This window comes from Belonocnema kinseyi, chromosome 7 (assembly GCF_010883055.1).
Source record: "Belonocnema kinseyi isolate 2016_QV_RU_SX_M_011 chromosome 7, B_treatae_v1, whole genome shotgun sequence".
Taxonomy (NCBI): Eukaryota; Metazoa; Arthropoda; class Insecta; order Hymenoptera; family Cynipidae; genus Belonocnema; species Belonocnema kinseyi.
The window spans coordinates 48,996,403-49,024,283 of record NC_046663.1 but is presented as its reverse complement, the minus strand read 5'-3'; the positions used below and the strand labels follow the sequence as shown (position 1 = coordinate 49,024,283).

General features: G+C 31.3%; 1 protein-coding gene across 1 annotated transcript in view; it reads right to left on the bottom strand.

Annotated features, from left to right (window-relative positions):
- Window positions 1-27,881, bottom strand: part of LOC117177087 (locomotion-related protein Hikaru genki) — a 530,094-nt gene that overhangs the window by 107,336 nt on the left and 394,877 nt on the right. Inside the window, exon 2 of the mRNA XM_033367576.1 lies at window positions 9,040-9,122. Within this exon, the coding sequence (XP_033223467.1) occupies window positions 9,040-9,122 (83 nt within the window). The remainder of the gene's footprint in view (window positions 1-9,039; window positions 9,123-27,881) is intronic.

The window sequence follows — 27,881 nt, the reverse complement described above, 5'->3', positions numbered from 1 at the left end:
TATGTCATTTGTTTCTTAATTTTATGCGGCTTTAAAACATACGAGGATTAATCACATTGCTGCTTGTTTATGAATTTCATATAGCTCTAAAATATAAGATGATCACTCAAATTGTAATTTGTTTGTGAATTGTATGCTGTTCTAACATATTAGACGATGAATCACATTGTTTGTTTCAATGAATTACATAAGTCTTTGATACATAAGGTGATCAATCGCATTTGTTACGGTTTTCCAGTTTTATTCAGTCGTATGTAAAACAGAAGACGATCACTCAAAATTTTATTGGTTTATCAATTTGATGCAATTCTTAAACTTAAATGATCACTCAAATTTTCATTTGTTTCTGAGTGTACTACATTTCTAAATTATTAGATCAGTCACATGATTCCTTGTTTATGAATTTCATTCAGTTCTTAAACATAAGACGATTACTCAAATAGTTATGCTTCTGAATTTCATGCACTTCTAAAACATAAGTCGATCAGTCACATTGCTACTTGTTTATAAATGTCATACAGTTCTAAAACATGATACGATCACTTACATTTCATTTCTTTCAGAATTTCATGCAGTTCTGAAACTCAAACATAAGAGGATCAATTAAATTGTTACTTATTTCTGAATTTCATGCAGTTCCAGAACATAAGACGATCAATGACATTTTTTGTTTATGAATTTTATTCATCTCTGAAACATAAGGCGATCAATCAGATTGTCATTTTTTTCTGAATTTCATACAGTTCTAAAACAGAAAATAATCACTCACATTGTTATTGTTTTAATGAATTTCATGCAGTTCTAAAGCATAAGAGGATCAATAACATTGGTTTTTATTTATGAATTTCATACAATTCTGAAACGTAGAATTCAATACAAAATTAATAAAATAAACACAATACAGTTTTAGAACAATAGACGCTCACTCACTTTGTTATTTTTTTAATCGATCGTTTTATGTTTTAGAACTGCATGAAATTCAGTAACAATTGAAAATGTGAATGCTCGTCTTATGTTTTAGAACGTTATGCAATTCATAAACAAGTATCAAAGTGATTGTCTCATACTTTAGATCTGCGTAAAATGAACATTTCAACATCTGATCCCCAGAATAATATCAAGTACAAGTTTTCAGAAATTCAAAAGAAGGGTGGTTCAAGAAATCTCAGAAACGTTAATCTAAATAAAATTTTTTTTCAGATATTCGCAAAACTGCGCTAAAAATGCTTCGACTTCCCTTGCGGTACGGGAGGAACAAAATTTGTCATTCTTTGAAAAAATCGTTTAACAATTTTGTATTGACAATTTCAACTGCAAATATCTATTAAATTAGGCTTGCTGCCAACAAACTGTAGCCAGATTTGTGTTTAGAAAATTGTGCATAGGTCATTTTTGTTGATCAGTGCTTTACCTACAAATAATTTTTTCAGTAATTAAAAAACTCGTTTCTTTTTTTATTATGGAAAATAAGGCAAAATATTTCTATACCAATAACAGCTTTGTGGAGGGAAGCAAATAAAGTTATTAAATTATATCGGGATTCCTATACTGCATATTCGATATTACATTTTTTTTTACGTTGACTTGAGCACAATATTAAAATTCTTTACAGTTTAAGTCTTAGTGCAACTTCATAAAGATTTCAGTCAAGTTCTTGAATCTTTCCATCAATCGCAAAAACAATTTCGTTACCCTAAAAACTTAAATTATCGCACCTTAATTCTCTCGGAATTTCTGTCGAGGCAAGACTCATTTCACCTTCTCGTGTAGATTAAACTTCTCCATCACTATCTCAAAAGATACGACTCTTTGTGTCTTACTCTTGAGTCTTTGATTTTAGAAAAAAAAGTAAAAAGAAAATACGAATGCGAACATTATTTTCTTATTAAATTAAAACATTAATTTTTTCATAATGCTCCCGCGGTTGAATATCCCAGTGGAAAATATTTAATACGAGAAAGTACAAAATAGCTAGAATTGTAATTTTTTTCTCAAGACATATACCATTTTCTCAACAATGTATAATATTTAATTCAATTAATTGTTTCCCCGAAATTCTATCAGAATATATAATTTGATGAAATAAGATCAGAAAATAAGTAAAAATAAGAACAAAATTTGTTGATTGATCAGTCGAAACTCTACCAGAAGTTAATGTTCTTCATTGATTCAAGTCATGTGTAGTAAATTGAGAAATTGTAACCAGGCAAAGTATTCGATGTACCGCATCGATGATAATAATAGTAATATTAATATTTGAATGCTTTCCATTTAAGACAGTTATATAGAAGATTTCACTTAATGAATTTCTGAAATCAAATAAAATATTTTTATCGTTTACTCTAAAAATAAAATCTCCAATTTTCATTTTTTTAAGGATATAAAGAAATTGTTATACATATTCATAGTTTTGAATAGTAATGTGACATTCTACATTAACCCCTTCAACCCTACGCCACAAATCGTCAAAAGTCTGTTAAACACTCCCTCATCCTCTAAAATTTTGAAGGGCACCTAAGCGTATTATTAAATCGGATAATATAACTACTATAATTAAATTTTTTATAGCTAATTTTTTCTTGCATTTTCTTGGTGAATAGTAAAATAATTAAAAATCAAATATCAGTTTCTACAGTACAAAAATTTGGTAACTTTTTATAATACTTTTTTGCTATGTTGTAAAAATCCAGAAGGCATTACAGAAAAATAAAGAATTTTTCATTGTTTTAATTTGAATATTTGATGTTACAAAAAATACTTCAAATTTTACGTAAATTATTGTAGCAAAGAAAAATCTTTACGAAAAGATACTAGATTTTATCAGTGTTAGAATAATTGAAAACTCTACTCAAATTACCATTGTAAACACTGGTAGTTTATTGTCCATCTTTTATATTCTCACAACAACTTTCAATTATGAAAATAAGAACATTTTACTATGAAAATTAATTTTTAATATAATAAAAATTACTATAACTGCCAAATTTTCAAATAAAATGTATTAATATTATAGGCCAATCGTTTCGTATCGAAATCAAGAAATGTTTTTTACTATTGCATCAACTTTGAATTATGTTAAAGAAAAAGTTTCACCATAAATAAGCGTATTTTGTATATTATGGATTACCATAGCTTTATTACTCTCCGATGAAATGTATCTGTCAATCGATTCGTCTCGAATCAAATTTGAATTATGTTAATGAGAAAACTTTTACTCTAAAAAAGGATTTTTAAAATATAATTAAGTTCTAAAAAATGCAATCAATATTTTTGGAAATCCTTTGGTCAATTTCATAATATTAGTGGTGAAAATAAACCCTCCAAAATTTAATCACTTTATCTGCAACCGTTTTTATGTCATCGTATTTACAAAAAATTGTACATTCACACACACACACACACACACACACACATCTGGGAAATTGCTTAAAACATTGTATTAGACATTTTTAAGTTGAGGAAGGCTTAATTAAATGAATTTACAAAATTCAATTACCTTTTTTAACTGAAATATTAATTGTTTCTGCTTTTAGAGAAAAAATGTCCTGGTGTGATACTACTTTGGCAAGAATTTGTTCTCTTTTTAAATTAAAGAATAAGATTTTGTTTAGGAATTTAAAGCATTTCAAAATGAATTGAATATAATAGCAGCATTTGGTTTCAAATTATGTATTTTGTTTTGAATGTTAACCTAAAAAGTTTGTCTATATTTGGTTAGGGTAAATATAAAAGAAAGCTTAAAACGATCTGAAATCTAATCGAAGGAAAGTTTCTGCAGGTAAAATCGTTTAAATGTATAGTCGGTGAAACGTTCAAACTATTTTCATTGTTTAAACATTTCACCACCAAGGCGAGGCACTAAATTTCCTAATCTATTATTTAACTGGTAGAGACTTTTAGGAAATATTAGTTTACAGAAAACGCAGTTGTTTGTTTTTTATTGGAAGAAAAATTGTATTGGGCCACATTGCAAAACGAAAAAATGAAATAAGAACTTAATAAGGTTGTAACAGCATGTCCGACAACGACTTCTGCAATTTCCAACCATAACGTCACGTGCGTTCAATGAGGAACCAGAAAAGTTAACAAGAAAATGAAATTGGGCATTTTTCACTTATTTCTTTTTTTGATTGCAAAAAACAATATTTACCTTTTAATTTTTCTACGAAATCAGTATTAAATTATTTTATCACTATATTATTATATTATTATATGATTGTTTACCGATTTTCTTCAAACATTTAGAATGCATTACAAATTACATAAAAATAAATATTGCGTGGTTTTTATTTTCCACATATGAGAAACTGCATTTAGCAGATAAGTAAGTAAGATAAGTACTTTTGATGAAAAACAGTAGATTTTTAGTAATTAGTCACACCCAGCCTACACTATTAACCTAATTATATTTACTTTATTACTGAATATTTTTTTTTCATTTTCATAATAAATCGGTATAAATTTGACAGGTATTTCTGTAAATTCAATTCAAACAAGTATTCATCGATTTTTTCGTCGCCACTTTACTGAAAAAATCACCTGAATAAAAAAATTGTAGTAATTAATAATTCTGATAAAAAATTTGTTGTATTCGAGAAAATTTTGGTTGTTTCAACAAATAGTATCTTTCAAATAAAAAATGTATTCTTGTTATAAGAAACATTTCTTTCAATCATAAAAATATTTGATTAAAATATATCCAGCAGCATATATTTTTTGTATTTAAGTGATCTTTTTTTTTCTCATTGCAGTGAACGATCATTATCTTATTTTGTATGTAACCATGAAAAATATGTTGACAAAAGCATAAGGCATCACATATTTAAATTTGAAACACGTACTTGAATATCGAAAATTTTTTATTGAAAAAGGAGTACATTCTCGCAAAAAACATCTACGATACAAAACTTTCCCTCAAGTGAAAAATTATTAGTTCAAAGAACTTACTTTGTGAAATAAAAGTTTCTCAACTAGTTGTAAAATATATCTAGATTTTTCAATCAAATTAAATTGAAACCATTACAGAAACTGTGAGACTGAATTAAATAGAAAAAAACTGACCTCTCAGCGTCATTTTTTCATTTTTTTTAATAATAATAATAATGATCTTGCGAAGAATTCCTCATTTTCTTTATAGTAGATACTCAAAATGTCTGTCGTTTTTTAATTTAATAAGGTTACAAATCTATATAGATCTTTAAAAATCACTCAGCAAAACTTTTATTTTTGAAAACTATGTCGATTGTAGTGCTAACTTTCTACTTGGCGCAATTTTTGAATTGTACAGATGTTTTTATTGGCCCTCGCTGGGCCCTCACAGGAGCCTGCATATTTTCCTCTCTATTTTTATAAAAAAAATTGCAAGTCCAATCACCAAGTTAAACAAAGAAATAAAAAAATTACTCTAAAAACAAAGATTAAATTGTTATGAAATATTCAAAATAACATTTTTATCATAATCTGTTTTACGTTGTTTGGAGAATAATATAATTGTCTTATTTTTTATTTGAGCTGGGTTATAACATAAAATAAATCAAAGAATATAGTGCATTTTTTATAGTTTTATTTTGTTTTAAAATATATTAATTTGTATTTACAAATATTTTAAATAATTATAATTCTGTTCTATAAATCTTGAATTGGATGAAGTATGCATTTCAAATGTAATTTCGCGCCAAATTTCGCAGTGATTTCCGTCATCTCATTGGCTGAGTAGATTCTCGATCCTGTTCGATTCCGCCTGTTACGTATAATGTTTAGACGGTATACCGAATGAAAAGCTAAAAGTATACTGATTAACAATATATAAGAATCATACCGTTTACAGATGTAACAGTGATGTAGTATGATTATCACGTAGGCAGTTTAATTTAGCCGATATATTATTGTAAAACGTTTTTTCAGTTCTTTTTAAATTGATATTTCTGAAATCTTTTTGTTTGACAGAATAAAAAACCGCTTGTAAATAATTAAGGCAAAATTAAAATTCTGCATTGAAAACTTAACCTCCAACTCAGAATAATGGATACCCAATTGAAAACCATTGGAAACATTATAGAAGGTAGGATGACGCCAATATTTTGAAACTCAGGCTAAATATTTAAAATATAAAAATTTGAATATTTCAAATAATTTGGTTTGCAAATATTTTTATTTCAAAGGTTTGAAATTATTAATTGTACAGCATTAGATTCATTTAGTTTTCATTACGTTTAAATTCGAATTGAATACGTGAGGAATTCATCACAAAAAATGGTTTTCCTTCCATAAGCACAGCAATTTTTTATATTTTCTCCTTCCTGAAACATTGTGATTACTGGTCACATAATTCTGTAATTTATTTAAAAATTTTTATTTGATAGTCTGAAAAAAAGTTTATTTTCGATCGTTATATCCAGTTGCCATTCTCATAATTTCATCAAATCTTATGTAACCGTATGGACGTTTTTCAACATTGTAGCATATCAAAGAATAAGAGTTTAATTTTTAATTGACGAATTGCTTTAAACTTTGAGTTTAAAATTCTGAAATTTAGAAATTATTCAGTTTAAATGTAAGCAGTTTAGAAACCTAAATTTTAAAATCCTATTTTTGAAGTCTGCATTTTTACTAATTCAAATCAAATCGAAACAAGATTGAAAATGTATATTTTTCATACTTAAATTGCGCATGGCATAATTTCAAATTAAATAAAGTTAAAGGCTTCTGAATCCATATCGTACAATTTCAAATGCTTTATCAATAAAAAAGTTTTCAGAAGGCTTGTGATTTTTAAATATATTAATGAACGCTTAAACTCGAAATCGCTTTTTGAAATGTTTTAATTAAATATTTAGGACACTCAGTGATCAGAAAACTTCCACTTCGATTGGTTTAATTTGCAATTTAGTCTTAAATACTTTAAATAACAAAATGCTCAGCTTTAAAAACTTAAAATTTGAATTGTATTGACTCGTGTACAATTTTCTTAACCAGGAAATTATTCCAGATTTTGTCTTCGATTTTAGTGGCTACCTTGCGAATAATAGAAAAAGTTCGTTTTACGTCAATCATTAGTCGTAAAGAGGAAGTCATAATCTAAGGATTACCGAATATAAAATCACCGACATTGATGTAAATTCACTATTCAATTTAAAAAGAATTTTGTTCATCATTTTGAGTACTTGTATTTCAATGATATACAAATTTAGAAAGTATAATTAATAAAACCTTTTTTTATAATATGAATTTATGTGTTAATAATTGCGAATAATTAAAAATTGAGACCTCTTTTTGACAAATAAATATTTTATCTTTAATGTTAATTTTTAATTTTATTCAATTAATAACAGCTGGATATTTTTAAATAATAAAATAATACTTTAATCGCTTTTCTGAAGTTTCACGTTTATAAATTATTCGCTTACTTTTTTTTAATTTCAACCGATTTTATAACTTATATAAATTTAAACGTATACACTAAAATAAACAATCTAAGAACTCATAATAAAAAATGAAAACATTGCTTTATTATCACAAAAATCAGCTTTTCTATTTCTATCGTGTATCTGATTTTATATTTTTCACATAAAATAATATTAGCACATTTTTTAGTAGCACCACTTTCATCTGTTAAGAATTATTTACAAAATGTTTATTTATTTTGTTTCATAATATATACCGTTTCAAATTTATATTATTCCGAAAAAGTAAATAACTATCTTAAAATATTTCCCGCCAGACGAAAGTGCTGCCATCACGTGGCAAACTCCAAGTACCCGATTCGAAATAATTAGAAATGCAAAATGCTCAATCGTTGCCAATCGTTTTGGCACAATTAAAAGACACGATTCGGAACGATTGAGATATTAGTTATATTGTTTCTTATCGATCTCAATTGATTATTTCTAGAAGGGTACTGTTAATTATTCCGCCTAAATCAATCACGAAGATGACGCGTTTCAGTCATTATCAAATCTACTTTGAGTGGAGGAATTATTGACTGAATTAATTTTTTTTTTAAGGAGGATTTAAAGAGATGGCGGTGAACAATAAAAGTCCTTCAATGCGAAGTTCACAGACTTCTTTCTCTTAGCAGAATTGATCACGTTGGAGTTTCATTGACGAAATTCCCCATGCGACTTTAATTCGAATGTAAAGTACGCGGAGAATTCCTGCGGCTACTGCCTAATGGATTGAAAGAAATAAATGTTGAAACCTTATTTGGTTACAAATTGGCCTTTTGGCGCCCCTATGAAACGAATTTCACAACAGTATATAGGATTAGGCTATTCCCCTTCACTTTGCTCCTTTTTTATTCGTTGAGTTGAACTACTTACATTCGACTTAAATTTTCACAGAATTGAAATTTAAAAGGATTAAAATTTGATTTATAACAAGAAGAAAATATTTCTCAGCCAAAATTTGAATTGGGAATACCACTATAAATGTGTGTAGTGTAAATCAATTATACGACCGAGACCTGAGCAGATCTGTTCTTGTTCTTCGAAAATGCTTTAATAATGGAGAAACACTAATCGTATTCCTTTGCAAGAGGTTGAAGTGAAATTACTTTTTGTGAATGAAAATGTCCTTCGTGATTGAAGAAATTAAAAGTAGTATTCAATGGAACAAGTAGAGTGCATCCATCAATCTCAAATTAATTTAATCAATCAATCTAATTTTTATTCAAATGTTACGACAGAAATTAAAGAATAAATAAAGTTTTCATGAAAGCAGTAAAATCAAATTGGGATTTATTTAGGAAGAAAGAGAAAGTATCGATTCCTCTTTGGATAGGCTGTACGGGGTGAAGAATGGAAAAGGATTCGAGTGTAAGTAACTCATCCTCACTCCTGTCTATTTTCACGGAATGTAGCTTTCTGTTCGGTAAAATACCACATTCTTATATTCTGAACATGACATTCATTTCCTAATATCTAAAAGTATGAAACAAATTTTTGCACAAAATTAATTTTAGAAAATTAAGTGGCGACAACCTAATAAAATTTATATTTATTTTTCGAAAGCATTATAAAATAATTTTTCTATTAAACTTACTGATATTGTGATGTTCTTGTAAGTAACGATGAGTAGTGGATGTAAACCTTCCAATTTACAACCAGGTTGCATACTTTCTTTTCCTGTAACAGAAAATTGGAATAATACATTAATTAAAAATAAAAGTATAATTAATTGTAACAACGAATAAAATAATTGCTATCATTTCTTGTATAATTGTATATACTGAGATGTCAAAATAAATTGGTCAGAAGCTCTTATAGTTTTGCTTTGCTGTCCATTCGTACGTACAGTTGCTCCTTTAACATAATTGATAAAAAGTTAGTCTGTATTAAATAAAATGTACGATTTCTTAATAACTGATAAGAATAGTTATTTGTTTAAATAAATTTGCTAAATAAACACAAATTTTCATCGATTATTAACCATAAAATTTCTTTTTTAACATAATAAATTTTAAATTACTTGGAAAATTCTTCCATTTTACTTGATGAGCGGAAAATATTTTTTTTTATTTTATAAACGAATTCACAGCTTGAATACTTTTGAGCAGATGGATATTGTTTCTGGTTACAAAATCGATTAAGAGTAACTCAGAATAAACGTGATTTAGTATGGTAGTTTGTCAAGATAATATATTTGTTCCTTATTTAAATACATTTTATAACGAAAATATAGATTTTTCTCAATTTTCAAACAGCGGATGAAGTTTTTTTTAACCCAATAAATTTTTAAAATAACATGACCTAATCCTTCTTTTTTTATACTTCACAACCAAAAATAATTGAATAAATGGAATGTCAGTGATTTAGAAAGAAACTGATTTCTTATGAAATTGTGTCACCTAACAAGATTAAATTAAATACATTTTTAAGATAATTTAAGATTAAGATTAAATTAAATACATTTTTTAACCAAAACAAACACAGGCTACTGATTAAAAACCACTACATGCAGAATCACATACCCACTCAGAAACATGTTTTTTCGAAACAAACAAATATTCGTTTGCAACAAAATCAAAGATAGAATTTGTTTGATTCGAAAACTGCAGTTTGAAAATTGATGAAAATCTGTATTTGTTTATTAAAATTATATAAATAATTAGGAAATATTCTCAACTAACAAAGTCTCCTGATAAGTATGTCCTTTCTAAATCACAAAAAAAACGATTTTGTAAGAAAACAAAAAAACATTTGTTGACAGTAGTCAAGTTCAATATTTCTTACTAAACTTAATCATAAAAACAAAACAAATAACAAACAAAACCGTCTCCAACAAGCAATTTTGAAATTAGGTTTAATTTAATTTAAGAATATTTGTAAGACACATAGAAATTTTTATCTCCAGTCTAATTTGTCCAGAAGAACCTCTTTTGCAGCACTGTGCGTCCTTCCGCCATAAGGGGAGTCATGTTAGGGAAATGTAGGGGAGTTGAGGAATTGTACTGGGAGAAATACGTGTGGGAGGGGGGCCATACTGGAAGGAAGTAGGAGAAGGAGAGCACGGACGGTGAAGGTTGGTAAGTAGAGGAGGGAATAAGAGGAAGTGTGAAGGGTCAAGGAAGGCCTTAAAAGTTACTATGGGAGGGAAAATAGGTACATTTTTTGGTGGGTTGAGTAAGGGATGCCTGGAGTCGAGGGGAGTAATGGAGATTATAAGATATGGTAGAAAAGGACATCATAGGATAGAAGAGAGGAGGGGATCGATATTAGGAGTAGAAGGAGGGGATGGAGGAGGATAAGGAGGAGGAAGAGGAGAAGGAGGAGGGGAAATTTAAAGGACATAATTATCCTTTTAAAAGGCTACAAACCCCTTTTTTGTAAGCACATCGCGCCAAATTTCCCTAGGTTTAAAAATTAGAAGATGAATTTTTGTTACTTATTCTGTCCTTTCCTCTTCGAAAATTTCCATTCATTCATTTCTATCTTCCTGCCCCTGATAACATAAATGTATCATAAAAGCTATGAAAGGAAGTATCGATCATGAATTTATTTCGCGCATCGATTATGTGACAAATTCATGGGCGCAGCGGGCATTCTCCACGTAAATAACGTTGGCGTGTAACGTATCTCCTAGACGTCTGGATGTGACAGTGAAATTATTAGGATATGAAGGATTTTTGAAAAATGGAGGTCACCTGTCATACCGTAATTAAATTGTCGATAAGATAAAGCAGCTCCGCTCTTACAATGATTGTTCTGAAAAAAACGTTTTCGGCAGAATATAAAATATTAACCCTTTCAATACCCCTCATGTGGAACAAAACTGTCCACTTGATGTAATCCTTTGGATCCAGGTTTATGAATCTTTATCTCTATTATTTTATGATTCCATCACTTATATTGCAGTCAATTTTTTGTCTTCTTTATAAAACGAAAGTCTCTTTACATTTAGAAATTCTTAGTAAAACATTTAAAAACACCAGAGATTGAAGAAAAATTCAAATAGGATCATGTAAAGGAAACTATATGTTTATTTTAAAATTATCAAAATATTTAATCAATTACCTTTGATTTATCCAGTTTTTAAAAAGTAATGAACACTTCAGTAAAAAATATAAGGACTTCAATTTATATATTTTGAAGGTCACACTATTTTTAAATTTGAAGGAATCTGTATTATCATCAGAGATAGTTACCATCAAACAGTGTAGACACTTTTTTATGACCTTGAGAATAAAATTCAACCTAAAAATCAATTGAACTCTTTAAATAACAGAAAATGTTTAGCATCAAAATCAAACAGGATGACAAATACATTTTTTTAAACTTTTAAATTGGAATTTTTCCCCCTAAAAACTATGCATTCTCGTCCCTCTAGTACGAAACTAACCACAGAACATCCGGTTGACGTTCAGGTGCTTTCCCATGAAGCTATTAGAAAGATCGAAGTAAGAATCTTTTCATAGAAATATACGCTGTCTCAACCCAGGTGTTACATTTATGATATTAGTAATTTAAAAGAATCATTATTATCATCAGAGATAGTTAGAGCGACAAGAGTGGATCTTTTTTCACAAAAAGAATTAATATTTTTAAATTCCAATTTTCATTGGATACAATTTATTTGTGAACCAGGAGCCAATAATCACCTTTCTAGATTCATGAAAATGCTAAATCCATGAATAACTTGTAAAAAAATCAGTGTCGCTTCGGCCAAAAGTGACATTTGATCTGAGGCATTTTTTATTTTACTGGCATAGGTATGTAATATTTATGCTTTGATAATTTAACTAATTTGTATAGAAAATTGATTATTTTGTCCGGAAGTTTAATAATTTTTTAATTAAAAGTTTAAATATTCCATACTTGGTTAAAAATTTACCTTCCTTAGTTTAAAAATTCAATAATACCCGAATTAACTGTCACATAAAGTTTGATTAAGCACATCTTAACACTTACTCTGAAAATCACTTTTTTATTTTAAGGGTTGATTTATTACCGAAGTTTATAATTCATTACAAAATTTCGCAAACAATATGAGCAATTTGGTACTTGAATCACTATAGAAACTATCAAAAATCAGTATAACCCGAGTCGAAATTTAGACCCTACTTTGAAGTTGCAGCTTCTTATTAGAACCTGCTTTGACACTACTTAAACGTATAGCCCCTGCTTTAAACTTTAAACTCCAAGAGAATGAAACACTAGAGCCTGCTTCAAATCTTTAGTGCCTACATTTTTATAACTCAAGACCCTACTTTCACGCTCCTTAACCTCCCCTTTAATACTGACCCAATATTGAATCTTTAGAGCCTAGAATGTTCGAACTTCATGAAAATAAAGTAAAAATTATTTTTAAATTAGGTTAATTGAACTCATTGGTCATCTTAATTACTGAATTCATACTCAATTAAAAAAATATATTCCATTTAAGATTTAAACTAATTGCCATTAATTATTTTTATGTAAATCAATACTTCTTTGCAGAGTTTAATCACAGAAAAATATTTTCTCAAAACAGAAAATGCTTCAAATTTGTATGCAAACGATATTCATCATAAAAAAATGGTATGAATAATTATTAAAATTGTGTGTATTCAACAGGCATGTGGTGATTGAGAATTACAACAAATTATAAGAATAAATATTTTCTATGATTAACAACAAACATTATGAATGCAATGAAAAATTTTAAAAATATATTGAAATATATATTTAATAATTATAATAAAATCGACTGATTTGTATTAATTTTTTCAGAATATTGCGGTTAATTTATTTGCAACATGATTTCATGGAGAAAATAATTTTTTCCCTATGAATAGTACCACTTTTCTAATTGTTTGGTCTTTTTTGTTACTAAACAATAGTAATGGAGAGTTTCTGTAATATTTTCAGAGAAATATTACTATTTATTTGTCTGATATCTGCTGTAGGAGGAAAATTATTTTTTTTCGTGAGAAAATGTTTACTGTTTTATCTTTTTTATCATATTTTTTTGGGGAATAAGAACAGTCAAATGTATGAAAAGTAATTGACTACTTATCTCGAATTTTGCGACAAGCAGACAATTGGTTATAAAGTCAGTACTTTTATTGTTTATTTAAATTTATTTCCTGATGAATATTAGGTTAAATATTGAACTAAATATTTGTATTTTATACTGTAATTGGATTAATTATGACGCTAAACGATTTTTTCAAATCGTCGCCTAATAAAGAGATAGAAAAATACCTTGATTGAAATCGACAAATTTGACATTGTATTCATTTAAGAAATAAATAACACAGAATTAAATTTAAATATGTAGTCTCAAGTTCTTTTAAAGCGTATAACGTAGAATATTTCTTACAAAAGAAACCAATTTATATTGAACTCTTCAAAAATCGTTTCAAATATTTAACGACACAGAAAGTGTTTCCGATATAAGAAGATTTTGGATCTTGAATTATTAGACAAGTGCTAATGATTTTTGTCAAAGACATTCTAACATATAGGGTTGCAAAAACGTTACTTAGTAATCTTCCTCAATCAAAATTCATAAAAAATTAACAATCATTAACTTCCAACTCTATTCAAACATTAGGAAGTCATAGTCTGTCAATGACGCATTAAGAAACTAATATTGTGAAACTTGTCAACATGCTAAGTCACCTAAAAAAGAAAAAAACATACTTATTTCCAAAACTAGCTACTTTACTTTCATGAAATCATAAAAGAAAAAAAAACTATTGCGAAATTACGTAATTTTGTTGAAAACGCAACAGTGCACATTGTACTGAAGCTTTATTTAATTAAAAAACATTTCATGTCACCAGCTTCAAAAATAAACACTGATTTAATCAATATTCATAAATGTGAAAATTTTTTCAAAGGCAGCCTTTAAACTGAAATACGCAAGTCTTTGAAGTTTGAAAAATATTGGATAAATACACGAAAATTATGATTTCGGAAAAGATCTAAAAATTTGTTTTCAATCACATTTTGATAAGATGCGTATTTTTTGTTTTAATTGTGAAACACGACATTGAAAATAAAAACAATCTGCCCACTCTGTGGGCACATTCTTATCACAACTTTTGTTTTTTAATTCCTTTTTCTTCGCATGTGTTGGTTTTTCAAAAATTTAATTTTTTTAATGTTTTAAATGCTATTTTTACGAGTAAAACAAAAACAAATTATAATTGGATTAAATTTCCATTTAGAAAAGATCTGCAAATTTTTTATCAATTAATTTTTGATAGAATGCTTAGTTTTTGTTTTGATCGTGAAAAACAACATGAAAAATAATAAAATTTTTATCCGACCCCTTTGAAAATGCGTTATTTAATGCACGTGAAGCAGGCGTAATGCGGCCACTTCCAGCCCATTCAAGGTTCACACATGCGCTCTCCGTCGACGGGCCGACATGAAGCTTTCCGCCCGCTACACTGAGAAAAATTGATTATACGAAGTGGACATTACAATTTGAGAATAATACCCCGTAACGAGAAATATTATATCGCGTATAATCTGTCATATTTTTCTAATATATGCAGATACTACCAAACATAATCTCGAGATGTTAAATTCTTATAATCTTCAGATATTCATTTTTAACATATGGAGATTATTCAACATGCAGGCGTGCGCACGCATCCATTTTTTCTCTGCGTCCTGCTCCGCGTGTTCTGTGTTTCGCAAATTAGGTGTATATTATTCAGGAAATAACACAAAGTCTCACTCAAAATTAAACGACTAGAACAAGTTTATATTTAAAATAAATCAATCAACTTTAAGAGTAATCGTTAACTTTCGATTTGCCTAGAACCTAGACTATTCGGTTAATAAAATAACCTGAAAATCGTGGACCAGATTTTTATGCGTTTGAAAATAAAAAAAAACACTGAATAAAGCATGGTGCAAACGGTACTTACGTGATTGTTTAAAAATTTTGAGTTATTTATTCCCGTTTTAATTTTAATTTGTTTTCCCCGCCACACACACAACACTAATAATTTTTTTTAGATTTATTGACCTTTGGGAATTTTAATATTTCAAGACGGTAGATTTAATACCTTTGATCATAGTTCGTCATATACTGCATATTATATTTTAGGATATTGGATTATTGATTTTAATATCTTGGATTATAGATTCTAATATCTTAGATTTTGGGCTTTATTATATTTAGATTATAAATTAAAAAATCTCCTGTTGCAATTTATAATCCAAGATTTTATCCAGTATTACCTATTCTTTAATATCTGTATATTTCAGTTCGTATAATCTGGATCGCTCTCCCATAGTTAATTGTCCAAGATTATACCTGATAACATATTTTTAATTACCTGGTGAAATCCATTTTTCTCAGTGTACATAAAACTTTACGTCTGCTGCATGAAACTTTACGCTAAGTAGAGAAACTTATATTTATCTTTCAAAAAATTACATTGCTCTACCCCACATTATCCCTTCTGCTAGGTATGCTATTTCTTCCTTACCATTAAAATTAAAAATTATCAAGAACACCAAACATCCTTTATCTACTTTACGTGCTATCCTAGCTTGACGCGGATGGAAAATTCACACTCGTCAAAACAGCTGTCTTTGCGTCCTTGATTTTATGTTTTAAAATTTATGAGCTTTCAAAACAAAATAATTTCAAATTTAAGGACAAATAATGATTATTAAATTTTTAATAGTGACATTTTTTAAATCTCTGATGCAAACCGTAACACGTTTGAAAAATTTACGTTTAAATTTACTAAATTAGAATTTTCTGAATTTTAAGCGTCTAAATTTAAAAATAAATCCTTATCACGTGGAAATTCTTCATCAATCATTTCTTGAAATTTGTCTCGAAAGTCCATAAATTTATACAATAATTCAAACCATTTTTCATTTTGTCTTTATATTCGAGGTGTGTTCAAAAAATAAGGTGTCTTCATGGTTTTCTCTAAAAATATTCATTTATTCCTCAATATTTATGTTATCCCCTTCAAAGTTATCCCCCTCAGATATAATACACTTGTGCCAACGCTTTTTCCAATCATCGAAGCACTTCTGATAATCATTTTGTGGTATAGCCTTGAGTTCATTCAGCGATGCAGTATTTATCTCCACAATCGTTGAAAATCGATATCCTTTCATGGGTCTCTTCAGTTTTGGGAAAAAAAGTCACTGGCGGCCAAATCCGGTGAATATGGAGGCTGAGGCATGACTGTGGTGCTGTTTTTGGTCAGAAAATCTTTCACAAGCAACGATGAATGAACAGGTGCATTATCGTGATGCAAATTGTTTTTCAAAAGTTCCGGACGTTTCTTGCGTATCGCCTCTCGCAAACGGCGCATAACTTGAAGGTAATACTCCTAATTGACCGTACGACCTTGTGGTAAGAATTTCTGATGCACTACGCCACGGTAATCAAAGAAGACAGTGAGCAAACCCTTCACATTTGACCGAACTTGACGTGCTTTTTTCGGTCTTGGAGACTCAATATGCTTCCACTGAGACTTTTGGGCTTTAGTTTCGACGTCATAACTATATACCCACGATTCATCCCCAGTTATAACCCTTTTGAGAAAATCAGGATCATTATTGACTTCATTCAACATCTTTTGAGCGATGGTCATGCGATGGATCTTTTGATCAAAATTAAGCAGTTTTGGAACAAATTTCGCTGACACACGTCTCATGCCCAAAACTTCCGAAAAGATAGCATGGCATGAGCCAACCGATATGCCAACATCTTCAGCAACTTCTGTGATGGTAATTAAGCTTTTACAACACCATTTCTTCCAATGCTTGAACGTTTTCATCTGTTGTTGACGTGCTGGAACGTCCAGGGCGAGGTTCGTCTTCGACATCCTCTCGGCCTTCTTGGAACAGCTTGTACCACTTGTAAACATTTATCTTACTCAGAGTAGACTCACCGTATGCAACTGTCAACATTTCAAGAGTTTTAGAGCACTGGTTTCCATTTTTCACACAAAATTGAATGCAAACTCTTTGCTCCATTTTGTTCGAAAGAAGAGAATCGCCGAGCACACCAAACCCTTCTAACTTTTTACGCCTCTCCCAGAAAAACAACACGAGCTATATAGGCAAAACTGTGAACATATGATCGTGACGAGTGTACCAACACAACAAAACAAAAAATTTAAAACTTGAATGTACGTAGCCGGCGAAAATTGAAAAGTCACCTTACTTTTTGAACACACCTCGTACTTAAAATTAAGTACATACTCCAGTACAATAAATGTGCAAACTATATCAAATTAAATTTGAAACCCCTCTAAATTCCTCACTTTTCAAGTGAAAATTAATTGTCACTAAGAAAGTTTAATTTTTAATCAATTAGTTGTATTTTCTACCAAAAACCTCTTTTTCAAATTGAAGCCTACAAAAAATGGGGCAACAATGAAAAATAATTATTGTATCATTTAAATTGTCCCAGAAGGCACCATCTACTTCTCTCGGATCAGTATCCGCCTTTCAATACCACATTTTCTATGTTGCTACATTCACATCCCTCTTTCCTTTTTTTGGGTAAAAATAAAATATCTGATTTCCTTACGTCCATAGTTTCTCGTAATTCACTTACTTTAAAATCATCCACCCCTCTAGCATTCTGAACACCTAGTCTTCGTTCATCCCCTGAAACTTGATCTTTACATTTATCGCGAGCATGGTTTTCGTCAATTAAAGTTTCAGTCATTTCTGAAGCTATCTTATTACTTGTATTATACAGTGTTCAAGGCCATGTGACGAGTGGGTCACGTGACTACATTTCTACCTAACTGGCACTTTTCTTATTTTCTAACTTATTTTCATACAAAGCGCCATATCGAGTTGAAAATTTGGGGTAATAAATAAGAACTAAGAAAGGCGTGATTGGTCCTAAATTATTATTATTAGAAAAGTTTTTTTGTTAATAAATTTGTTTTTCTTTTTTTATAATTATAAAAATTCAGAACCAAACCCAACTTCCTTAGGGCTTTTTATTCATTACCCCAAATTTTCAACTCGATGTGATGCTTCGTGTGAAAATAAGTTAGGAAATAAAAAAAGGGTTGGTGAGGTAGAAATCTAGTCACGTGATCCACTCGTTACATGGCCTTGAAGTGTATGCATTTATGTATAGGTATATATTATGTATTTATTTATTAATTTTTCGTCTACATTAGGCATAAATCTTTAAAATCATAATATAAAGAGAGCAGAAAAGTGTTAAGTAATGGTAATTGTGTGGTGTTAATTGTAGTGAGTTTGCAGTGGAATTTGAAATGAGACGATGGAAAGCATATGTGAGAGGGTTTTGTGAGTGAGGGTTTGTATGTTGGAAAGGCATAAATTAAAAAATTGTCTGCTAAATTGGGAGACTGTGACTGTTTTGTGTAGGCTATTAGGTTGATTTGTTTAGCATGAGGAGCAGGGTAGGTAGACAGGTGCAGCCGAGTAAAGGCGACTAAGATGAGTAGAGAGAGATAAGCACGGGACGGAAGCACGAAAAAAGGTATGGTACAGGATGAGGTATGGCCGTAGTTACAGTAGCTACGCCGTACGCAGGTTACGTTTTTGATGGATTTAGCCTTATAGAAATTTATAGAAAAATTGTAGGTAGGGAGAGATTGAGGGTGGATAGTTTTTGCTAAATCGAATCGTTTATAATCAGAAAAAGGTATAGGGCAGAAAGAGGAGTAGTAGGGGAGAGTGTGAATAATAAGTGGGAAAGGATAAGAGAAATGAAATAAAGATTAGAAAGGAAGAAAAGGAATCAAATAAAAAGAAACATAGTGATAAAGTGTCTAAGAATAGAAGGGGGAGTTAAAGGAGCAGTAGAAAATGTGCTCCATGAGATTGAGGAAATGGGAAGTATAGTAAATAAAAAGCGAAGGATATAAGAAATTGTACTAGTGAAACTAAAGAAATGGGAACATAAAAAGGACGTTATGACAAGCAAAAAGAGACAAGAAAAGAATATAGGGAAGAGGATATCTTACTGGAATGTAGCAGGATTTGAGAGAAAAGATACGGAGTTCATGAGAAATATGACACAATGGGATGTAGTAGTGATGATGCAGACGTGCCTAGATGAAATGGGATGGAAAAGATTAGAGGGTAGGTTAGCAGGAGGTTACAAATGGCAAGTTTAAAATGAAAAGAGAGAGAATAAAGAAGGTAGAACAATGGAAGGAATAGGGATGGAAGTGAGAAACGAATGTATAACGGAGAATGTTAAGAAAGAGAGGAAAGAACAAAAAGAAGGATTAATAGTAGAATAGGTAAAGATGGGAGGAAAGAAGTGGAAGATAATGGGGGTTTATGTGAACGGTAACATGCAGGAGAAAGCAAAGTAGATGAAAGAAATGATGAAAGAAAATAAAAAAGAGATTAGCCTTATAATAGCTAGGGATTTCAATGCAAGAACAGGGGATAGAAGAGAAAGGGAATGTGTTGGAAGGATAGGAAAAATTCCAACGATGAGATACCAAGCAAAAAGTACACAAGCAAAAAATAAGTTAGTAAAGAAAGGAATAGAGGTGTATGGGATCAGGATTCAGAAGAGAAAAGAAGAAGGTCTGAAAGGAATTAGAAAAATGGAGAAAAAAAGTGGTGAAGATTATAGCAGAAGAAAGGAGTATACTTGAGTCGTGTGATCAAAAGAAAGAAGAAGGGAATAAAAGGTTTAAAAAAGGCGGAGAAGTCTAGGACGGAAGAAGAGGTCTGAAAGGTAGGGAATAGAGAAAGAAAAAGAGTAATACAGAATATTTAAATGATAGAATGGAAAAATTATCATAGATTTGCTAGGCTAAGTAGATAAGAAAGTTAGAACAGGAGGGCAATACGGTAGAGAAAGAGATAAGACAGAGAACATAACAAGGGAAGAAATAGTTCAGATTTCGGGAATGATGAAAGATGAAAGGCACCTGGTGTAAATGAGATTCCAAATAAAGTCTGGAAATTTGGTGGATCGAACTAAAGGAATGGACATGAAGAGTGATGGCCAAAGTTATGAAAAACAGGAGTAATACTTTTAATAGGGAAGAAAGTCAAAGGTGATCTAATCAGACAGGGGTTAGAAAAGGAATGGGGGTGATGGATAATATTTATGTTCTGAATTATATGATCAATAAAAGTATTAAAAGGAAGAAAGGGACAATAATAGCAATATTCGTGGACTTGAAGGCGGCGTTTGACTCATTGGACAGAATCGAGATAGAAAAAGTTATGGTGAAAAAGTGAATACCAAAAGGCCTTATAAAGAGAGTATCGGAAATTTTCAGAGAGACAAGAAGCCGAATAAATGTACTAGGGCAAGTAGGAGATAGTTTTTAAGTAGTGAGAGGACTCAGGCAAGGTTGTCCTCTAATTCCACTTTTATTTAATACATTAATCTCACATCAGGCCTAGAAGAAGAAATAAAGGGAAAAGGATATGATAGCAGATGATGAAGAAGGGACGACGGGCCTACTTACTGTATTGGAGAAACGCTTGAATGAGAAAAGTTTTAATTTAAGTGTATAAAAGACAAATATAATGAGGTTTATAAAGTGAGGGGGTGAAAGAAAGAATGGATTGAGAGATGGAAAGGAATAAAGTTAGAAGAAGTCAATGAAATAAAATATTTAAGATACACCTTGCACATGAATGGAGTTCATCGAGCTCATATAAGAGAAAGGATAAAGAAGCAGAAGGAATAATTAAAGAGGCATAGGCAAAAGAGAAAAGAAGGTTCAAGGAAGATTGGAGAAGGAGCATGTGGTTATTTCATACGCTGTTATGGTCGGTATTAGGTATATGGGAATGAAATTAAGAAAAGGGAAGAGATTGAGGGCTGATACTATAATATAATCCATAATTGTTTTAAATTTTTCACGCTTTTATTTTAAATAACCAAATAGATATGAATGTTATCTGTTTCAATAAATTAAAAGTTGATCTTTTGTTTGATAAAAACCCAGATATATACATAAGTGTGTTAAATCAGAAACGTCGATGTCATAATTATAACAAAGAGCAGCTATTTAAATAATAAGTCGAAAATTTAACAATTTCAAAACGTTAAAAAAGAACTATTCGCCGATTAGAATTTTAAAAAATAGATTATTAAAAATTCAGAGGAATGAAAATATCATTATTCCTGATTAAAATCATTGAAAGTTAAATAATTTGTCAAAGTAAAAACTTTTGAATTTTTATCAATTTATTTTCGAAACGATCAACATATGATAATTTGCAATTAAAAAGTAAATTAAATAAAAAGTAAATTGAACATAAGAAAACAATTTTCAATCATAAACATTTCAAATTGAATTATTCTGATAAAATGTTCAAAAGTCTAAGTAATTTAAAATGGGATATATCAAAAATGAAAAAATATATAAACTAGAAACTTGAAACTTAAATAAATCCGAACATCATCTAAACATAAAAAATAATTCACGAAATATTGTGATATTAAAGCTTTTTTGTACTTACAATCTTCAAAATTTCTATTACTTTAGGTCAATTTATTCCTTTAGAAAAGAACTATTTTCAAATTGTCAATCATAAATTTCACAATGCTAGGAATTAAATTTGTACGCACAATTTATACTACTTAGATTACCGAAGTAAATTTGAATCGTTAAGAAATTAATTATAATAAAATTTTCAATGATACTTTTTGAAATTTGAGCAGTTCAAGTTTAATCCCGAAAATTAAACTTTTATAGGAAAAAAATTAAAATTTCATGTTTACCATGAAAAATATGAATTCTATAAATGTATACATTAGAAATTAACGAAACTGTTAAATTGTTGAATATAAAAAATCTTTCTTTTTTAACTGAGCCTGAAATGTTCATCGTTTTTAAACAATTTTCAAATATAAATACGTCAGTATTTGAATTTAATTCAGAGGCATTTAATTAAAAAAACGTTCAATTACAAATCCTTTAAACTGAAAACTGTGCTAATATAAAGTTTAGCATTTTGATGCTCTGCGATTTCAAAGAATTTAAGATCCAGAAAGCTTTGTGCGTTTAAAATTGAAACCAAACTATTGATAGAATATTCAAATTTAATATTATTAAATTCGAATTAATACTTTGAAAAATTTTAATTTCTGAACGATTGCATTTACTCAAAATAATATAATTTTTTTAAGGCTTAAGTACAGAACAGTTTTAATATCACAGTTATTCGCTTCTACATTTTATTAGTCTTAAATGATTTTCAGTTTAAGTATCGAGTTTCAGTATTATACTTTTTTAACATTTCCCATTTGAAATGACTTTTTATTTTAAAAGATTTGTTGTTTTAATTCTTCAATAATGAAGGCTCACAAATGAAAATTCTCTTATTATTTTCTACTTAAACATTTGAAGTGATTTCAAAAATTTATTTTTCATAAATACACTTTTAAATTAATTTTTAAATTACTCTGCTATATCATCATAGATGGTAATCTTACCGACAGTAGATTAACCCTCCAAAACATGAAGGCAGAAAATCTACACAATATCGTTCAAGTTAAGAATCTTTAATAACAGAAAATGCTGAACCTCTTAATCAGACTAGATAAAAAATAATATTTTTAAATTAAAATTATTTCTTGAAAATAAGACTCTACTCCATCTTAACTCCATTGGAAATCGAACCATAAAACTTCTGACAATAATATAACATCTTGTTAGCTTAATACTGTTATCCATTATAACAAATTCAAATTTCAATCCTAACTGACAAGAAACGTCTTATATTATTTTTGGTTTTCGTTCTAGAATGCTTCAGAAACAATTTCCAAGAAAAATTAAAATAATTTTTAGAGCCGTTTTTTTATTTTCCATTGTTTTAAAGTGATTTTTTGAAATTAATTTGAAAAAAGGATTTATTTTCTACTTAATTTTGTTTAAAATACAAAAATGATATTTATTATTCTTTTTGACCCGCATCACTTATACCTCTGAAAAATGACATATTACTCACATGGGGTCAAATTGACCCCAAGAATTTAATAAAGGCTTCACGTATACAAGAATATAATAGTACGTTAAAAATTATGTGAAAATACACTTATTATACAAGATTTATATTAAAAAGAATATTAAAGATCATTTTGTACTTTCAACATAACTTATTTCGAAAATAAATCCATTTTTTCAAATCACTTAAAAAGTTGACATTAAAAAAGCAAAAACAAAAAATGGCACTAAGAATGATTTTAATTTCTTTTGGAAATTGTTTCTAAAGCATTCTAGAACGAAACCCAAAGACATTATAAGAGTTGTATTGTCACCCACATTTAAATTTCGTCTAGGCACACCGCGCCATGTTTTAAAGAAGGAATTATTTCAAAGCCTACAGTACAAAAACATAATAATATTTCTTTCATGAAGTTCTTCAGAATCAAATATTGTTACCTTTTACATATACTTATATGTTTAGAATCTTCAATTTTAAAATTATGAAGTTGAAAGTACTTTAATTTAGCTTTAAATTTAAGATTATTCAAGCTTTAAAAACATTTATTGTTTATTGGAAAATAAACGAGGTAAGAAGGGTATTTTATGAAGAATGTGAAGGTTTAAGTCAATCTACTCAAGAATCTATCCTGCTCCACTCATGTTATCAACACATGTTAAATGCAACGAATTTTAAAAATGTGAACAAAACTAAATTTCCGACAAAATCACGTGAATAATAAGCTATCGAAAAACAAGATAAGAAAGATAAGAATGTTGACCTATAAATACTAGTTTTGTCAAAAGCGAATTGTTTTCTCAAGTTGCTGTAGTCTGATTTATATAATTCACAATTTATTTATATCAACGCTGGATCTTTAAGAGAACCAAAAAAGGACGTAAAAACTAAAATTTATATAATTAAAAATTTGTCATAAGGACAACCGCAAGATTTCGCCGGGAGCGGGTGCTAATCTGGAAAATTGCACCCGCTTCTAGCGAAATCGCGGTAATATTTCAGCCACAACCACGTCTCACGTCCGTGAGATAGGTGGTTACAGTCTGTAAAGGAATCAATACGACGATCCAAAAAAAGCTTCGTGCACCCTAAGAACACGGAGCGACCCAAGGAGAACCGCCTTCTGCATTTTTCCCGCAAGTGTTCTAGCATATTGTTGACACGCAGGGATGCTTTTTAGGCCATTAACAAGTGAAAGCTTGGCACCACCAAGAGCGCCGATGATAAGGACGATCCATTTAACAGAATATTCCGGGTACAATCGTTGCAACTCCCTTATAAGGTCTCGATACCTCTCTTTCTTTTCATTCTCCTTGGTTATGATGTTTTTGTCAGCTGGTGCCGAAAATTCGATAACAAACATGGTTCGCTTCTCGAAGTTAAGAAGAACCATGTCAGGCCTCGAGTGAGCAACAGAAACAATTGTCGAGAATATAAAGTTCCAGTATATGCGGCACTTCCCATTCTCGACAATTGACTCAATTTCTCTAAGAGCATTTAGAGAAGCGATATTTAGGTTAATGCCGTAGGAGTGACAGAGATGGAAAGGACACCGTCTTGGCATGCAAAAATGAAACCCTCCATACCAGACTTCAATCCGGGCAATTTAAGGAAAGCAAACGTTAGCTCACAAGACATTGACTGATCCTTCACATTTCTGTGGAAGATACCGTGCATCCTCCTATCGAGAAGCTGTTCACGAAAGTTTTTCTCTTGTGCTTTCTTAATCCGGGCTTTCAGGAGTAAGCACTCGAGATAGATAAGATTTGATGAATTTTGCTCACCCCTAATACTGAAGTCAAGTCCGAGTGCTTCAGCAGCCTCCTCCGCTGCTTTGTACAGAAACGCTCCTTTGCCCACTTCTTCGTGATTTCTGACCATTTTAAGAAGAGGGTCTCTTTCATTTGCAACTCTATGTGCTGTACCCGGAATAATCCTGTTGTGAAGACATTCAAGACTCAATATTCCGCGACCCCCTTGACGGCGTGAGATGTACAGTCGCGGAACGGAAGACTTAAGATGCATGCTTTTGTTCATGTGCATAACCTTTCTTGTCCCGATATCAAGGGATCTGAGCTCGTTCTTCGTCCATGGAACTACTCCAAATAAATAGAGTAGTACCGGGACGTAAGCATGTTCGTCTCTCCAGCGCAAAGGTGTCGTATGGCGCTTCTATCAACGAGCTCAGGATCTTTAGGAATTCCATTAAGTTTTCCTCGCTTTAAATAAACCTTGGCGCATTTGTCTAACCCAAATTCCATTCCAATTTCCTTAGTATATCGTTCGACAATCCCCAGAGCTAGATGGAGTTGTTCTCTGTATTTAGCATAGATCTTAAGATCATCCATGTAAAATACATGAGTGACCTTGTACTTTCGATCTGCAGGTTTGCCGCAGAAGTACCCGTCGGATTGGCGAAGTGCTAGAGATAGTGGCAATAATGTAAGGCAAAAGAGGAGTGGGCTCATGGTGTCGCCCTGAAAGAAACCTCTCAAGAAGGTGACCTTGTTAGTTGTCACATGACTTTTTCCAGATGAGATAGTAAATCTGGGTTTCCAAAGCGACATCAATCTCTCTATGCACCCAACTATTTGCGGATGAACCTTTAAGATTTCCAAAAGACAGATGATAAGTCTATGGGATGTCGAATCGAAAGCTTTCCGATAATCAATCCAGGCTATCGATAAGTTACGCTGGTAGAATGCTGCATCTTTGCAGAGACATCTATCGATGAGCAGGTTCTCCCAAAATCCGGCTACGCCTCTCCTTGATCCTCGTTGTTCATACATTTCTTGCCACACAGGTTCAATTGCCCGAACAATCCTATCATTTAGGATATCTGTGAATATCTTATAAAGCGTGTTCAGACAAGTTATTGGCCTGTAATTCTTCGGGTCAGCTAAGTTGCCTATTTTCGGCAGAAGTATTGTGCGCACTTCTACCAACCACTCTGGAATCGGCTCTTCCGACTTTAAATATGAGGTGAAAATACGGGCCAAATGCTGATGGGTTGAAGAAAACTTCTTTCACCAGAAGGTTTTGATACAATCTGGTCCCGGTGCGGAATAGTTCTTCATCCCTCTTAATACTTTTTTCACCTCCTCGGTAGTGATGGGTGGGCATTCTTTATCATGTGTTATTAGGGCTACACATAACTCCTTGGAGCTCTTTATATTTTCTGAGTCTTCGTCCAGTTTATGCTGAACTTCGTAGACTTCTCTCCAAAATACTTCGACCTCCTCTGGTTTGGGTGGGTGTTCGACAGTAACTGGAGGGTCTTGGAAGAGTCGAGATGGGTCTGAGAGAAACTGTTGATTTTCTCTGACCCACCTCTCCCTTCGCTCTAGACTTCTATTATCGTCAGATAGTATCCGTATTCTCTCAATAATATGCTGTCTGATCGTCAGCAGCTTTGACTTGTTAAGTATGTGATAACGGGTCCGGAGTTCGCGCGCGAACTTTCGAACCTAGGCGGTAAAATTCCTGCCAGATGTGATGTAGTCAATAACGCACTGAATGCAGGACGCGTACTGTCTTGTCCAGCCTATCTTTATGGCAAGTTGATGCATTCGCCCTTTTGGTCTTATGATCAACCGTTGGTTTTGTTTTACGGTGCGCATCGGCCAAAGCTCTCGCTGCATTATATACACAATAATTGATAGCCCAAAGGTCGGATTCTCCGGAAAAATGTCCACGAAGCTCGTCATCCATTTCAGCCAGATCTTTAGGCTTGAGAGAAACCTTGGTGTTGATGTTTTTCCGGGGCGTAAAGCATCGCTCTTCATCTATTGGATGTCTGCCCGCGTTTGGTCTTAGTGTCGCCTCTCTTTCTCTGTTGCCGGCTTGTTCTAGCTAAGGTAGAGTAGGCATTCCGCTTACATAGCCCCTTTCACGGAGTAGTTCAGCATGGTTTCGCAGACGTTGCTGCGAAAAGTGCGATAGCTCCGGGTGTGTCTCGCACCACAGAGCATGCAGCCGTGCCATGTAACCCCGTTCAGGGGCCACACTCGCATCGTAGCACTCTAGAAAGTCGTGATTCAGTCGCTCCGTCCACCCAAAAGTTGCGAGATCCCGCCAATCCATCGCATTCAATCCATTTTCATTGGCTTCCCCAGCTCTAGATTGGTCGGCATTGTTGGTCGACCCATTGTCGGGAGCCCTGCGCGTTCTGTTGTTTTAAACTGCACTTATTACAACTATGTTTGGTGTTGTCATTGTTGTTCCCACGAGAAACTAGGGAAAGGGATTCTTCCATCCTTGTAGAGCCCCGCATGCAAGGATAAGGCTGCGTACTCTGAGAGGTCGCCCGGTATCCCAGAGTCACTGTTCTATACACCTCACCCAGGTGCCATTCAGCTTTCAGTACGGTTTTCACACCTCCGCTTTGGGGTTAATTCCTTCGGGCCCACCCCTGGACAATTGTCCGCGACTGCCTATTTATTTTTGTAACCATATTCAGCAGAAACCCTTGGTACAGGGACCCTCTAT